This window comes from Notothenia rossii (genome assembly GCF_949606895.1).
Source record: "Notothenia rossii genome assembly, chromosome: 1".
Classification (NCBI taxonomy): Eukaryota; Metazoa; Chordata; class Actinopteri; order Perciformes; family Nototheniidae; genus Notothenia; species Notothenia rossii.
This window is the reverse complement of record NC_136912.1, coordinates 54431878-54448698: the sequence shown is the minus strand read 5'-3', so window position 1 is coordinate 54448698 and position 16821 is coordinate 54431878. Positions and strand designations below refer to the sequence as shown.

The following is a 16821-nucleotide window of genomic DNA, read 5'->3' as shown; positions in this document are numbered from 1 at the left end:
ACTCAGGCGTCCTCGTTTGACCCACTTCCCAACTAGAAATGGAAGACGCTTTAATGTCAGTGTGTATCAGGAATATGACTGGGTTGAATATTCTGCGCAAGAAGATGCAGTTTATTGCTTTGCATGCCGTCATTTTGGAGGAGCCTCAACTTTAACAGGTGACAGGCATGGACTGCGTGTGTTCATAGACACTGGATACACATGTTGGAAGAACATGAAAAAAAATCTCCGGGATCATCAAGGGAGCAGTAGACACAATTGTGCTGCATTAGCGTGGTCTAACTTTAAGGCTGTGATCAGCGGACATAAGGAATCCATCGCAAGTCGGATTGACGCAAACAGGACAGATGAGGTGCAGGAGAACCGGGCTCACGTCAAATCCTTGTTCAAAATCACGTCATTTCTGGGAAGACAGGCCCTCCCTCTCCGTGGCCACAACGAGAGAGATGAGGATGAAAATAAAGGAAATTTCCTTGAACTTTTGGACGTTATTGCAACAGATGACAGGAACGTGAAAAGCAAACAGGAACGCAGGTATGCGCACTATTCTTCCCCAGAAGCCCAGAATGATATGGTGAGAGTTATTGGGGAAAATATCAGAAGTATAATCATAAATGAAGTAGGAGAAGCACGGTACTTTTCAGTGTTAGTGGATGAAACGAAAGACCTGTCTAAGAAGGAGCAGCTGGCCATTTTGATCCGTTATGTACATGACGGGATTATAAAGGAAAGAGCCATTGGAACCTATCACATGAAGGACCTGACAGCTGAATCCCTGGCCCAGAAAATAATAAAGGAATTATCGAGTTTAGATATTCAGCTGTGTGTTGCACAATGCTACGATGGTGCAAGTGTTATGCGGGGTAATGTGCGTGGAGTGCAGGCTTTAATACGTGAAAAAGTGCCGCATGCAGCGTATATACACTGTCATGCACATAGACTAAATCTTGTGCTTGTGAGCTCGATAACTGAAATACCAGAGATGGCAGAGTTTTTTGGTGTTGTTCAAACACTATATACTTGTATTGCAAATAGCAATACCAGACACATGCTTTTCATTGAGGCTCAAAAGAAGTTGGGACACAACAAAATACTGCACTTGGAGCGCACCTGTCCCACTCGGTGGCTGTATTGGTATAGGGCTCTACAGAAGATAAAACTGCGCTACGAGGCTATACTAGCTGTGTTAGATGCCACTATTGACGCTCATGCAGAGGGTTCAACTGAAGCTGCTGGACTTCGGACAAATATGCTGACAGTCACTTTTGTTGTGCGTCTTCATGTCCTAGAAAAAATCTTAAATCTCACTTATGGACTGTCTGAACAGCTTCAGACAAAAGACATTGCAATCACGATGGCTTCCAACCTCATACGGAGTACTAAGGCCCAGCTGGAAAAGATGAGGTCAGATAAAGAGTACCAGGACACACTGAGCAGAGCCAAGGCATTTTCCACAGAGCTCGGCCTCCCAAGCAGCGACACTGCCCCTCTGCGACCAGCAAGAGCACGGAGTGTGTCCAAAGCCTTGGCAGGGTTTATTGTCGGATCATCCAGTGGCCAGAGACAAACAGGAGATGACCAAGAAAAAAGACTATACTTTGAAACACTGGACCGCTTCATCTCTGAGTTAGATCGCCGATTTACAGATAATGATGAGCTACTTAATGCTATCCAGGCATTTGATTGTTCATCTCCCCATTTCATGGATGTAGTTAAAATGGAACAGTTTGCACAACTCTATGATGAACTGATCGACACCACCCTTCTCAGTTCCCAGTGTCATACAGCAAAAGCTTTCCTTGAACTTGAGATGAAGGAGGACGTGGAGGAGGAGAAAAACATAATGCTGGCTTTGACACGACTGAAGACCATGTCTGTCGCTTTTTCAGAGGTCATCAAGCTATTCAAGATCGCACCAACAATTCCTGTCTCCACTGCATCCAACGAAAGATTCTTTTCCGTTTTAAAAAGAGTCAAGACTTACCTGCGGACCACCATGAGCGATGACAGGCTCACAAACCTCATGTTGATGGCTGTTGAGCCTGCTGTCGTAAAATCCCTGGACGCAGATGAACTCGTCAATAACTTTGCTGCTTTGAGGACCCGCCGTTATCCACTTGTGGAATAATTAATAAAGTTCATCTCAAAGTAAGATACCCAAACATCTTATTAATATGATTTCTCTTTCTCTTTTCTTCTCCCTCCCTCCCTCTCCTCTCTCCCTCCCTCCCTCCCTCCCTCTCCTCTTTATATTTGGACTTTAACAGTTTACAGCAGTTTACCTGGTATGTTCACGTGATATTGTTGCAATTACATAGTGAATGAAGTGAACAGAAAGAGTGAAATTGTGTCAGAAAGGCTATTACTGCTGTCTAACCCTGCCGCTTGCTATCCATGGTGCTGAAAACGGATGCGTAACGGCGCATTTGACTGAATTGATTGATTGACGTGCGTAGTTAAGTGTTTGTGTCCATAGTTACTTGCGCTACCGGGATGTGAGTGAGGCTGCATTTGAAAAAGTTCAAATGTTCCTAACCACACAGAAAAGCTACATAGCAGACTTGTCACTTTTGTTATGATTATTTGCTGGGCATGTATATTGATTGATACTGTAGTTAAGTCATGTGACTAGTAACCTTGCCATACCTTAGCTTTGGCTGAATTGACGCCACTGGTTGCTTCACGGGCAACGGCGGCAAGGGCTCTGGCATGGCTTGTCACCATGACTACCACAGCACAACAAAAACAGGTACGCCCGCTCTCAGAGCGGTGCTCAGAGTGGAGGCGGCTATGTTTAATTAGACCCTCCAGAAAAACGCGATTCTGCGATCGCAGAATTTATCGCATAATCAGCAAAATGGCGCATATTTTTAAAAGGCCGCATATTTATCAAAAGGCCGCATAATCCCCGCATTTTTCCACACAAAGTTGAGAAAAAGAAAGTTAACTCGTCTTGACGTGACGTCATCAGCTCGCGCATCACAGAATGTAAACAACACTGTATAGAGTGAACGTGTGGAGCTCACACGATAGAGAAAACACCAAGATGAAAAAATCTAATCCATCTCATTTACCGACGAACATTTCTACTAAAGACCGGGAAAAAAGTGGGGGGAAACTATTCTGCACCCCGTGCAACTGTGTGTTGGAGCATAAGAGAAAATCGACGGTGGTGACCCACTTTTATTCATTCAAACATTCGAAAATGCTTTCTGCTGCTGCGGACAAGAAAGCCATTCAACTCACGTTCACGAGGCATCAACCTCCAAAAACCTTTCGAGGGCTACAAGAAACGAAGTGAGTAGCTTACAAGATTGAAGCTGGTCAGATAACGAACGAGTAAATGAAAACAGAATGAGGCGGAGAAGTGTGTGTGTGTGTGGGGGGGGGGGGGGGGGTGTGTGTGAGATTAAAATAGCCCAGTTGCTTTTACAATAAATAAACATTGAATGTGTTTAATTGAATAGTAAAGGGGTATAACGTTAGTGGCAGGTTGTGTGTGAGAGAGAATAAATAAGACAGCTAATATTTGAAAAAATTGTTATTCTTTTCCCCCGCATATTTAGCATATTTCGCAACTTTGAAGGGCTTCTTTACCCCTCCTCACACATCGGAGGAAGAAGCCACTTTTCATCTCCTCTGTCCCGTGCGCGCGCTGGCCGGCTATATTGCACGCACGGCTGCTTTACGCAAATCCCAGCGTCTGTTTGTACATTATAGAGAGCGCTCATTAGGGCAGCCTCTATCTACACAGCGCCTGTCACACTGGCTATGTGAGGCGATGTCACAGGCGTATGTCTCCACTGGGTTGGATCCCCCGGAGAACATTAAAGCACACAGCACCAGGGGAGTTTCAACCTCTACGGTGTTGCACGGAGGAATGACAGTGGAAGACATTTGCACTGCTGCATCTTGGTCTTCACCCTGTTCTTTTATTCGTTTTTATTTGAGGGATGTCTCCCATTCCTCTCTGACACATTCAGTACTGAATAGCCTGTCAGAATGAGTAATGTCGGGTTTTTTAATTGCGTGCCCTCTCTCCTGCCTGTAGGCACTTAGAGAGCTGCCCTTTTCCCCCTCTCTTGATCGTTTTATTTAATGAGACTCGGTCTCTATCTTTTATAAATGACAGGTAGCCTAAGTAAGCCTACCCTCGTTCCCTGATGGAGAATATTCATTTTTTAAATGCTATATTCCCTGGGAATGTGATGCTCCATTTACGCAGGACGAAATGGACATGGGTTATTAACTGAGTAGGTGTGTTTTGTGCTTCTGGTAATGGACGGAACCAGTGGGGCGTAGATTACATCCTGCTTCGCCCTTAACCCGATAGCGATAGCCTTAGAGGGCGAAGCCTTATACGATATAGAACTGGGGTTACGTACTGTAACCCAGCTTCTAGGAGTAGAGGCGCAGCCCTCTAAGGGTCGGGCCCCACTGGCTCCGCGAATAGCTGAAAAAAAAGCTGTTTGTGTGGGAGTAGATGGTAGGGCCTACTTCCTATTTATACAGAAGTGAGCCCGGAGGTGGGGCCCACGTCATAGGTGAGCGTGGATTAAGTCTGTCAGTGCTGCACACGTGCAGGAGGGATTACCCAATAGCGATAGCCTTAGAGGGCTGCGCCTATGCTCATAGAAGCTGGGTTACAGTACGTAACCCCAGTTATGACTTCTCTCTCGTGCGTATCCCGTTAAGACCCACCCCATCTCAATCCTCTTGCTGAAACCTACTAATCAGAGTAGGGGCGGGTCTTCATAGAATACGTTGGGGGAACAAAATCAAGCTTTTTAACAGGCGAGTGGATTTTGGCAGGCAGTGAGTGCGGACCAACGATTGAATGATAAAAAGAACGGCTCTCACCAAGTACGACTCGGTTCCCCTCGTTCGTACCAAAGAGCCGTTCAAAAGAATCGGCTCGTTCGCGACCGACACATCACTAAGGTACTGTCCTTGTGGTAAACCCACGAGAGAGAAAGCGATTGAGCTCCATACTGTTTCAGAAATAACGCTTGTTTTGTATTGGAACATGATATGGCGTTAAATCAAGGCAGCGTTTAGCTGAGAATCTCGGTAGAATTCTCGTGCATGAGCTCCCCCCCTTTTTTTTTTTAAAGCTACGGACCCAGAATCAGAAACAGGGCTGAAATAGAGGGGTATGAGGCTTCAGTGGGTGATCTGTTTGGTATTTTGAGCAAAAAACTTCATACACTCAAAAAAATAACTCATTGGATGAACTCAATTCAATTGTGGGCAGGATTTCCATCCAATAAATATTCGTAGCCCCAACTGAAACTAAAAACATCCATTTAATAAAATTGAATTGAGTTAGTCCAACTCATTTTTATCAAATAAAGCTGAAATAAAATTATTACGTTAAGTAAATTAAATGAATTTACATTTGTCCAACTCAAACTAATATAATTAATTGGTAAATAAATAATGTAAAAATATAATTATTTTTCACTTTCTCCCCCATTAAGACACTCATGAGACAAAACCTAGTTGAGATACTTTTATTGAAAATTCTCAGATAACAATTACACCTTGAGGTGGATAGCCAATCCTCACTTTACTTGTGTAAACAGTGTCAAAGTTCTCTATCAGAGTTATTTGTCTGTCTGCATTTCTTTTTTTATAAAACATATCAATAAACAGACTGAGCAGGAGACAAAAGAAACTCAGAAAAATAATAATAATGCCAATCATGGATGAGGAAGGTGACAGTAATCCTCAATTCAACATCAATATTTATATACACATCTCAATATTAGCTCTACTTGAAAACACCGAGCAAGATCTAAAAATATTTTTTTTAAAGAACATTTTTAAAGTGGTGCAAATAGAACTCCCGTAACAGTGCCGAAACTGGTGAAAAATGAACACCCAGCTATTCTAGATCTCCAAGTGCCACAAACAACAAAAACACTATAAAAAGGTGGATGCTTTGCACTGCTCTCCAAACAGGGAATATCATTGGGTGGTTTTGATATATAAAAGAGCGCACTGCACAAACCCTACAGCAGGCCTATTCAACTGGCGGCCCGCGGGCCAGATGCGGCCCAGGACCAACTCCCGAGTGGCCCAGCCTCCCGTAGCCAAATTCCTACACTAGTACAGACCATGAACGCAACACTCCGCGTTGCATAGAAACCACCAAACCACAACGCAGCACGTTTTTTGAAAGTGCATCTAGTGGTGCTAGTAACGGTGGTCCTATGATAGCAACTCTAAAACATGTCTCTCTCAACTCTGAAGCGTAAACAGAGACAAAACGGTAATTGATCTTGTGGAGCAGATCCAAGTCAAGCTGGACCTTTTCGCGACCGACTTGAGCACGGGTCGGATGCTGCATTTTCCGACGCTCCCCAAACACATCACATCTCCGGCACAAATCACGGATGTGATTACAGATTTCATTGCGAGGTTGAAAGAGAACTTTGCCGGTCGATTGGATGGACTTGCTCTGTCCACAGAGGTGATGGGCTTCGCCAGAGACCCCTTCACTGTTGCAATAGAGGGGGACGTATCAACCAGAGCAAAGGAAGTGGTCCCCTGCATCGACAAGGGGAAATATACACTGGAACTTATTGACATGCAGCGCACTAACGGGCCAGCGAAGTTTTGGAGTGATGTCAAAAAACGGCAGTTCCCTAACGTTCAGAAAGTAGCGATCTGTGTGCTCAGTATGTTTGGATCAACATACACATGTGAATCAAGCTTTTCACACATGAACTCAATCAAAAGTAGCACTCGCTGCTCCCTGACTGACAGCACTTTTCACCAATGTTTTAGGATTGCATTGATATCCTATGAGCCAAAAATCACTGCTCTTGTTCAAAACAAAAAATGTCCCTTCTCCCATTGAGAAAGTCAGCTATGACAAATCACAAATGAGGTGATAGTAAGCACCTAGTTTACTATAGTAGACGTGTAGTGTAGTATTCATTCATATAGTTACCCGTATCCCTTGTTATGGGTTTGTGCACTGAAGGGTAACTTGACAGTTCTTTCTGTATTCATTTAAATTCACTTTGTAATGTGTCTGGGTCAAATGTGACCAAAACGTATGATTTTTTTGTTATTACTTGAAAAGTGAAAAAATAGTATTGCTACAGTACTACCTTGTGTTGCATTGGAGCTCTTTAGCTGTTTTTTTTGTATGTCAGGAAATGTATTAAGACTGCTATTATTGTATTCAGTAAATGCACTTTGTGATGTGCCTGGTTCAAAAAACATAACCTGACTATTTGACTTCTAAAGCAAACAAATGTAATGCTACAACTGTGCACTTTTTTTTCAGATTCTGTTAAATTAATGCTAATTTGTTGTGTTTTTATGCACTTTTTGAGCTACCTTTGTTAGATGAACAATGAATAAAAATTGCATTTTTTTCATCGCAGTAATATGTGTTGGTTTAAAATGTGCCACTACCCGCTTTTTACAGGCCGCTGAATGTCTGGCCCAGCTGAATTTTGTAGTTATAAAATCTGGCCCAACTGAATGTGTAGTTGAATAGCCCTGCCCTACAGTATATTTGGTAATTGAATAAGTGTAGTGTAGCCATTTGCTTTGAACCTACAATTACAAAAAAGCTAAATATTTGTTAAGGAAACTTGACAATACACTTGTTCACCTCTTATGCAAACAGCTTGATTTTCAGCTGCTGTATTTTTGCATTCAGCTTGTGCCCATCCAAGTTCATTACGACCTTCTGTAGAAACTCAAAGGTGTACTTCAGGTTGCCCGGGAAGCTGAGATCAAGGGCATAAATGATCCCCAAGAGCCTGATGAGTCCCACAATGACGCTGCCTAAGTTTTCCATGACTTTAATGCCTTCGATAACAATTCCCACGTCCTCTGGCCCCCCATCCCCGTTTCTTCGGATCCTGTAAATCCCCATGACTGTGTTGGAAATGTCCCTCTCTGCATCGTCAGCGGCGGAGGCCTGAAAACAACACAAACACGTATGTTAAGTAAAAAGCTGAACCCCACAAACAGAAAACTGTATGAAATATAAATAAGCATTCTTAAACCATCAACTGCAGTTTAGAGAAGCAGATTTGCTTCTGTTTGGCTCGCCTAATTGACCAATACTGCTTTAAACTGAGATAAGGACCTCCAACCTTATCAACATACAGAGCCTGAAATACAGAAATAAATAGTTGTACAAAAATTTAGAAATAAATTAAATCTAATAAAGATAGTTATCCATGTATGTCCTGTTTGCTTATCAACTTTTACTTATTTATTCATACATTTACCTATTTATTTCTATATTTATTATTTTATTCATGTATTTATTTGAGGATCTATTTATTATTTTATTTATTTACTCCTGTAATAATTTAAACATTTATTTCTGTTTTTATTCATCCATTCACCTACTTATTTCTATATGTATTTCAATATTTATTTATTCGAGAATTTATTTATTTCAGCATGTATTTATTAATTTCTGTATTAATTGATACGTTTATTTATTGCCATATTTATTTATTTATGCATTCACCTACTTATTTCTACATTTATTTATTCTTAAATGTATTTATTTCAGCATTTATTTATTATTTATCCCTGAATTAATGTATACATTTATTTATTCATTAATATCCATATTTATTTATTTATTTCCTTATTTATTCCTGTATTTATTTTTTCATTTATTTATTGCTAATAATAATAATAATTTTAATTTTTATAACGCCTTTCAAGAGACCCAAGGACCTTTACAATGGGAAACAAAACAACAAAATAATAATAGTCAATAATAGTCACAAGGATACACAGGTTAGATACTTAAGTAATACACACAAGCGAGAAGTTGACATTATAGACATCTAGCCTTGGGTATGAATGGTGGTGTGCCATAGGATGTTCTCATTATAAATACATGCCATGGTATTAATAAGTTAGGGTAACACTGTTCAACGCTACATGGGAAAAATATTGTATAAACTTACCAGATACTCCTTGAAGAACGAGTCTGGATCTTCAGTTAGGTATATTACAAGGCTTCTAAGGATGCACTCCCTCCTGGTGTTGATGTTGTCACACTAAAGCAGAAGCAGGGTCGACAAATCAGGACAGAATTTAGTCAATATGGGTGCGACAGAGCGGTTGTCTGAAGACCAGAAAGGTCAAATCAGTCGAAATGCCCCTAAGCAGGACATGGTATCTGACGGAAAAAAAATTGGGGGGGGGGGGGCTCTGCCGCAGCACGTTAAACCGTGTGCGACCGTTATTAACATTTTCACAGAACAGAAGACACACTTACTGGAGCCCGCTGCACTGTAGGCCAACGCTGTAAATACTTCTGTATAAATTAGCTCCTGTCTCTTTTGCTTTATTACAACTTGACGGGAGTTCTGCGTTAGCTTTAGCATTAGCCATTGTGTTGAGTGTGGAGACGATATAAGGGGACTGCGGGAGAATAACCCAAATCTAACAAATTCAAAGTGATGACTCTTTTTCTAAAGGTTTACCTCAAGTACGAGCAAAAAGTATGCAGCATTAAAACTACTCTGAGAAGTCAAATGGAATCAAATAAGTAACTTAGGCCTACGTTTCTGCACAATTGTGGGTGCCTGCTTGTGAGTGAGGTTACCCATAAAAGACTCAGCACATATATTATCTCATTATTTAGATTACATATTTGGCAGTAAAAAAAAGACCAGTGCCTAAACTCAACTGAACTCCTACAGTCCTCCTCTGCCTGCCTGCACTAAGGCCAGAAGAGATGGACAGACCTGAGCATTATGATAGAAAATGGCGGCGCTTACCTCATGCACTTTAATTACTCTTTGCATTTTTTTGGTTGGATATAAACTCAATTTTGGTGTACTGTGTTAAATGAAAATAACATTAAATCTAATATAATACAATCCACTGATCTCCATTATCCAGCGGGTATTCAATGCTACCCACATGTAGCAAGCTAGCTTCTAGCTACCAGTTATCTGGCTAGCCATAGCTAGCTTGCCGTTTACAACTAAAAACGGAGCAAAATATAACACGGTGGTTTCAAATATTCTTGTCGATATTACTGTATGAAAAGGCATTACTTGGAAACAGGGTACGTTCTAAACTACTAGAGACTACTAAAAAACTACTAAAATACTTACCAAAGAATAGACTTTCCCCAGTCGGTTTCCACAGTCAGTGTCAGAGAAAAGGAGGCAAAAGACAGAACGGATGTGCGCATGCGCAAAGGGGAAGTGCAAAGGGGCGGTCCCCAGATGAAAACAATTCATTTTGAGTTGATCTGTCCTAAATACATTTAATAAGTGAATTGATTAAAGTAATTTGTGTTACACTAATGAACTATACTTAGGTTTATTTCTTAATTAAAAATATTTAATAAAGCGAACATTTGTATATTGTGTCAAGTCTAAGAAGGGCTTGAATCGTTTTTATGAGTGTAGACATGTTTTTTATAAATCTGAGACCTATAATATATGCCTAAAAATAGTATAATAGGAGACCTTTTAGACAATGAAAAAACAGCACCTCCTCCAAATTCTGGTAATTGTTTGTATTTTTGCCTAAAAATGAGAAAAAGCTTTTTTCTATTAAAGGTACTGCGACAAATAAAATCCAATAGAATCAAACCAGAACCAGAAGTAGGAAATTGTAGCATACTTTACTTTATCGTCTGTTTCACTCTTGAATCCTACTCTACACAAGAAGACAATGCTGACTTTACAAATACTAGGAACTAGCAATTTAAATCATTATTACATTATGAAATAGTTTACTTCTTCTGGAAACCAGTAGAGTTGCCCCCTGATGGCCATTAGAAACATTGCAAGTGTAAGGCTCTTTGGCATACGTATACTATACAGTAAAATACTATAACAGTAATAACAGAACCAGGTGGTAATGGTATACTAAGAACTCACAGATTTATTTATAAGTTTAGTTTATCCAGCTCTGGATGGTTAACTTGTGTCATCCTGCATCTGTTGGTGCGTCTGTGACATTTCCTGGCAGTCTGTCCTCAGATGAAGATGGTAGGTGATCTCTGTCCCTGCCTCCGCTGATAGATGAGTCCTGGCAGTGAAGTGATCCTGTCTCCTCTCCTCTCCTCGAGCTGACGTCCATTTTGTGGTCGTGTGTGCAGCTGGCTGTTTAATGGAGGAGGATTGGATCAGAGCCACACACTCTGTCACATTCACGCAAGAAGAAACATACATGCATCCTTTGTTATTACATGCACACGTGCACACACACACACACACACACACACACACACACACACACACACACACACACACACACACACACACACACACACACACACACACACACACACACACACACACACACACACACACTGACACTCATTTGGATTCACAGACTGAAATCCTCAGTCGTATCAAAGCTTTCATCCCCCTTCTCTCCATCCCGTCACCATAGCAACGCCTAAGGGTGTGATGTGTGAGCCAAAGACTGTCTGCAGACAAAGAGGAGTGTGTGTGTGTGTGTGTGTGTGTGTGTGTGTGTGTGTGTGTGTGTGTGTGTGTGTGTGTGTGTGTGTGTGTGTGTGTGTGTGTGTGTGCGCGTGTGTGTGTGTGTGTGTGTGTGTGTGTGTGTGTGTGTGTGTGTGTGTGTGTGTGTGTGTGTGTGTGTGTGTGTGTGTGTGTTTGTGCGTGTTTAGATTAGCAGTTTTTTGTTAAATGCTTTCAGAAAGTAGCAGGCAATTCGACTCAAAAATAAAGTTAAAAATAAATAATGAAAAACATAAAAAGAAACGTAGAGAGGAAAACAGCAAGAACAAAAAGAGGGAATACTCATGATAACATGGCCTACTTTCCACTACTACTTAAATGAGTTTTATTTATCAAATCAGCCTGTAAAAGCTGCTTCAGGGAGCGGTCTGTGAGTCTACAGGATGGGTAAGAAGTGTTCAAAAGATCAAATTGAAAGTATTTCTCATCCCTCTCTCTGTCTGTGCTCCTGTTATTAATATAATTGATTCAGCCGTTGGCTTTTAAATGCACAGAGAGCAGAAATGGGTCAGTGTTGTTTTCTTCCTTCTCTGGCATTCAGCCCAGAACTGACTTCACCTAATGTACGAGAGGATTTATAAATAATATGAACAAAAAAAATCAAGCTGAAATATAGTTAGGAGCTGTGTGCAACGCTCAGTGTATGTTTTGGTCATTGGATTTTCTTTTCACCAATGGATATTCAAACAAAAAACGACTGGATATTTAATTTTCGTTTTAAAATTGAAAAACCAAAATTGAAAAAAATGTTTATCATGGTCAAAAAGGGATTTACTAAACTTAAAAAACGGGATGATTTTCATTTTCTACTTCTCAAAACAAAAAATAAAATCACTAGAAAACAGAAACAAAAAAACTACAGTTTTTTCATATTCTGCCACCGGAAGTTACCTTCCAAAAAAAACAATTGGACGGTAGATACGCGGATTCCTCAGCTTTGTGTATTCAGGGTTTCTACATATCAGCAGCTGATGTGCGGAACATCAACTAAACAGATCCTGAGATATTCATAACTCTGATCTCACATGACGGAAGTTTTCCATCATTATTTAATTCATGGTTGATACCAAAAAGAAATGTGATGAGAACATTTTTCATTTATTTTTCATTTCATCGTTTATTTGAAGAGGGACAATGCACATTGATGAATATTTAAAACAAATAATGCTTTAAAACGTAAACATGCCGGATTTTAGCTTTGAGCTAATTTCCATCCGTAGTCCCTCACATACAACATTTAAGAACGGCATTGACACATTTTTGTAAACAAGATATTTTTTGGTGTGACATTGTGCTTGTTGTATTTATTATGTAAATATATAATGTAATTATTAAATATAGTTATAATGATAAAGTAATTGAGAATCAGTTTTAAGTGAAATATCTGACGAGTGATTTGTCTGCAAAGATCGAGGATATCACAGTGACGGATATTGCCGTATAAATGTGGCATACATCATTATGACACCCAACACTTGTTTGTATGTCACATTTAGAATGCATGGATAGTTTGTGTACTGCTGGTATACCTGATCATCTCGGACATGAATCACATCCTCTACTTGGTTCTCCGTTCAAAAATCTGTTCAAATCAAAGCATATCATCAGTTTATCCCCCTCATTCTCATGTCTTCTTTGACGTGTGTGTGTGTGTGTGTGTGTGTGTGTGTGTGTGTGTGTGTGTGTGTGTGTGTGTGTGTGTGTGGGTGGGTGGGTGGGTGGGTGGGTGTGTGTGTAGCTTTCTGGAGCTGAGAAGCCCCCTGCTGGAGAGCCAGAGAATGGAGGCGCAGGAACAGAAGCTCCTGCAGATGGAGGCAGCAAGGTGACCACTTTTTACTCTCCCCCCACCTAATTTTCATATGTTTTGGACTATTGCAAGCACCCCAGAAACGCATTCAAACCCAGCAAATACAAAATATTATAATTATATCAGTTTAAATAGGTCCTCCGCACTGTCTCTGTCGGTGACTGGGCCTACTAATGATCTTCATATAACAGTTTTCCTGCCCCTCCCTTCAGGTGGAGATGGTGTTCTGGCTGCTCTCCATGCTCGCCAACAGAGATAAGGAGGAGATGTCTCGCACTCTGCTGGCTCTGTCCAGCTCTCAGGACAGCTGCATTGCTATGAGAAAGTCCGGCTGCGTCCCGCTGCTGGTCCAGATCCTACACGAAACCCCCAGCGGCGGGGAGGCAGTGACAGAAGGGACTGTGACGGGCTGCAGCAGGGAGGCCAGATCTAGAGCCAGCGCCGCCCTCCACAACATCATCTACTCCCAGCAGGACGAGGGCCAGGCCCGCCGCGAGATGCGGGTGCTGCACCTGCTGGAGCAGGTCCGGACCTACTGTGACAGCGGCTGGGACTGGATCGAGAGCCACGCAGGGACACCGTCCCCTGGAGGAACCAAAACCACCGGTCAGTCAAGTTCTTAAAACTCCATTGGTCGGTTAAGCTCCCTCAATACATTTTGAAATGCGAACAACCCTTTAAACGGGCGGGGTTACCTCTAGACTTAACCACACCCACTGGGGAACAGAGTTTAGAAACTTTAGACCAGGAGGAGCTCACACCACTTATGCCTCAGGTTCCTACTCAGACCCGGCGGCAGACATAAATCTGTGGGCGGGCATTTGATTTCCCAGGGCGGGCCCAATGTCAAAATAATATGCGGCGGGCATCCTAACCTGCGATTACTCTGACAGGCTGTAAGAACTATCTCACATTCACACACATTACGTTCCATTGCTTCAAAACAGCTTACATTTAAATATATTTGGGCCTACACGTTCTTCTTTTACATTCATGGCCCACAACTTTCCGCTGCACTTACAAACAATTTATAAGAATGGGAAATTATGCTCAAGTCGTTTAGTCCCACTAAAATGTTAAACTTACACATCATACACAACACAACAGTCCATGGCTTATGTGAATTATAAGTGCTAAACAAAGTCAATAAAACAGTCGTTAATGTCACACTATAGTATCACTTCTATAATTAAAGTAAATTATTTGAGGACTTCTTCCTCCACTCACAATTTTCTTCTTTGCATTTAAAACCAATTATATATCCCTTCATTTTTGTGGCGTTGAGCTAGGAGTTTTTTTGGGTACAGCAAAATGCAGTACATTGTTTGTGTTGTACCAGTACAACATACAGTAAAGGCACATATTTCACAGATGAGTTTTCTCATTCAGTAGATTTATTGTTAATAAACTTATTTATTTTCCTCTCTGCAGACATCCCTGAGCCTGTAGACCCTCAGATCTGTCAGGCCATGTGCGCCATCATGAAGCTTTCCTTTGAAGAGGAGTACCGACGTGCCATGAACGAATTAGGTTTGTGAAACAACTACCAGTCTTATTTTCACTTAACACTAGTGGCCCCTTGTGCTCAGAGTTGGTTGTGTTGTGTTCCAGGCGGTCTGCAGGTCGTGGCTGATTTGATCCATCTGGAGCAGGACATGTACGGCATGCAGAACGACCCCATCAACATGGCTCTGCGCCGCTACGCAGGGATGGCTGTGACTAACCTTACCTTCGGAGACGTCGTCAACAAGGTACACTGGTGTTTCATCAGTCCTGCAAGTTCAGTTGGCATTAATGTTAGAGAAAGATTTGTTGCGGAAACGTGTAAAATATGAGAAAAGTAACCTAAACACGGTTGTGGACAGTAACTATTTACAGTTATACATATTTTCTAATTTCTATACTTGTTCGCATTACAAGAATACTTAAGTTACCTTTTTAATGCACAACCTTAAAGAGCCTGTGACAGCATCCCAACAACTGTTGTGCAATGAAATATTGGGCTACTAGTCATCTCGAACCGTCAGTTTAAAAAAGAAGGTGCGATACCGTTCCGATAAATATCAATAATTTCAAACATCGCGGGGAAATTCCTTCGACTCATTTTGAAGTTTTGGGGGAAGCTGGAAGTGACGTCAATGCGGGAACGCTTCACTGTGCGGCGAGAGAGCCAAACACGGACAAAGTGTGTTGTCATGCGTAGAAATGGTGAATTACTGAGTTTATGCACGTTAATAACGTTTTAATGAAGTTGACTACAGTATATTCATATTTGTCAGTGCTTTCATGTCAATTCGGCGAACATAAACATAAATGATCGTGGTGAAGATGATGATTAAATTAGGATTAAAAATCGGTAGTGAGGGCTGCTGAATTTCCTCCCGTAGGATGTGATATAAAAACAAATCGATTATTTTTATAGTTGTAAACTCAAGTGGATGAAACTACATTTATTAGTGCTTTCATGTCAATTCGGCGAACATATGATACATTAAATGATCGTGAGGAAGATGATTTAAAAATCGTTTGTTTGAGCCGGTCTGCATTTCCTGAGAAAACAAACCGATGCTTTTTGTAGTTGTAGTACACCAACATGGATTAAACGTGTGTTTTTTTTACCACAATGTTGGGGAAATGAATGGATAAAATGCACGGATTATTATTATATTATTATTCTTCCCTCTCCGATCGGGACACTAGGTCCACCGTTTCCCCGCAGCGAGGCTTCCCCCGTTGACAGTTTACGTGGGCTGGGCTGGGCTGGGTGCAGTGGCGGACTGGCAATCGGGACGAATCCCAATGGGCCAGTACCGAAGTGGGCCGGTCGGAGAAGTCACTATCACACACCCCACTCCCCCCGTTGACAATTTACTAGCGGTACCGAAGTGGGCCGGTCGAGAGTCCCATTGATGATTTTTATTCCCAGTCCACCACTGGCTACATGACCGTATGATCGCCCATATTGACGCACCTAATTCCTAAACTTCTTACAGATACAACATAAACCGATCCTTCAGCCTCATATGAGCTCTCAGACACGTTCAAAATTAAACTGTCATCGCTGTCTGAGCTTGCTGCTGTGTGCGCCATCGTGCGTTTACATGCAGATGCTGGGATCCTGAACGGTGCAGCTGGAGCGCTGTGCCCGCAATGACGTCACACATAATTTGGCGGGACTTGAAGAATCCCCGAGAAGATCCAGAAAATGGTCAACATTGAAGGGCAGATTAATGGTTATCAAAGTACAAATATCCAAAATCAGTTCAGTAACGGTTTTCAAGGGGACAATATTTACTCAAATTGATGGGTTTGGATGATGGGGGAAACTCGTGTCACAGGCTCTTTAACTTGTAATAGAGTATACCTAGTTTGATAATGCTAATGTTATTTAAGTACAAGATCTAAATATTTCTTCAACAATAGATTGCCACCCTTTTTGTTAGGACTTTTACTAACACTGTTGTCGGTCGGTTTTTAGGGTAAGAGTGTAGATTGTTGCGGTCACTT

At 41.4% G+C, this 16821-nt stretch overlaps 2 protein-coding genes across 2 annotated transcripts in view; one reads left to right on the top strand and one right to left on the bottom strand.

The window, feature by feature from the left end:
- The window catches only part of apc2 (APC regulator of WNT signaling pathway 2), a 71864-nt gene that overhangs the window by 38296 nt on the left and 16747 nt on the right, over nucleotides 1-16821 (top strand). The window contains exons 8-11 of the mRNA XM_079669806.1: nucleotides 13246-13329; nucleotides 13527-13920; nucleotides 14746-14844; nucleotides 14926-15065. Of these exons, the coding sequence (XP_079525932.1) occupies nucleotides 13246-13329; nucleotides 13527-13920; nucleotides 14746-14844; nucleotides 14926-15065 (717 nt within the window). The remainder of the gene's footprint in view (nucleotides 1-13245; nucleotides 13330-13526; nucleotides 13921-14745; nucleotides 14845-14925; nucleotides 15066-16821) is intronic.
- LOC307032143 (uncharacterized protein) lies at nucleotides 5136-10981 on the bottom strand. Its single transcript, XM_079669932.1, has 3 exons — nucleotides 10122-10981; nucleotides 8961-9053; nucleotides 5136-7945 (listed from the first exon to the last, which is right to left on the bottom strand). The coding sequence occupies exons 1-3, from the start codon at nucleotides 10248-10250 to the stop codon at nucleotides 7637-7639; spliced, it is 531 nt and encodes a 176-aa protein (XP_079526058.1). The 5' UTR covers nucleotides 10251-10981; the 3' UTR covers nucleotides 5136-7636.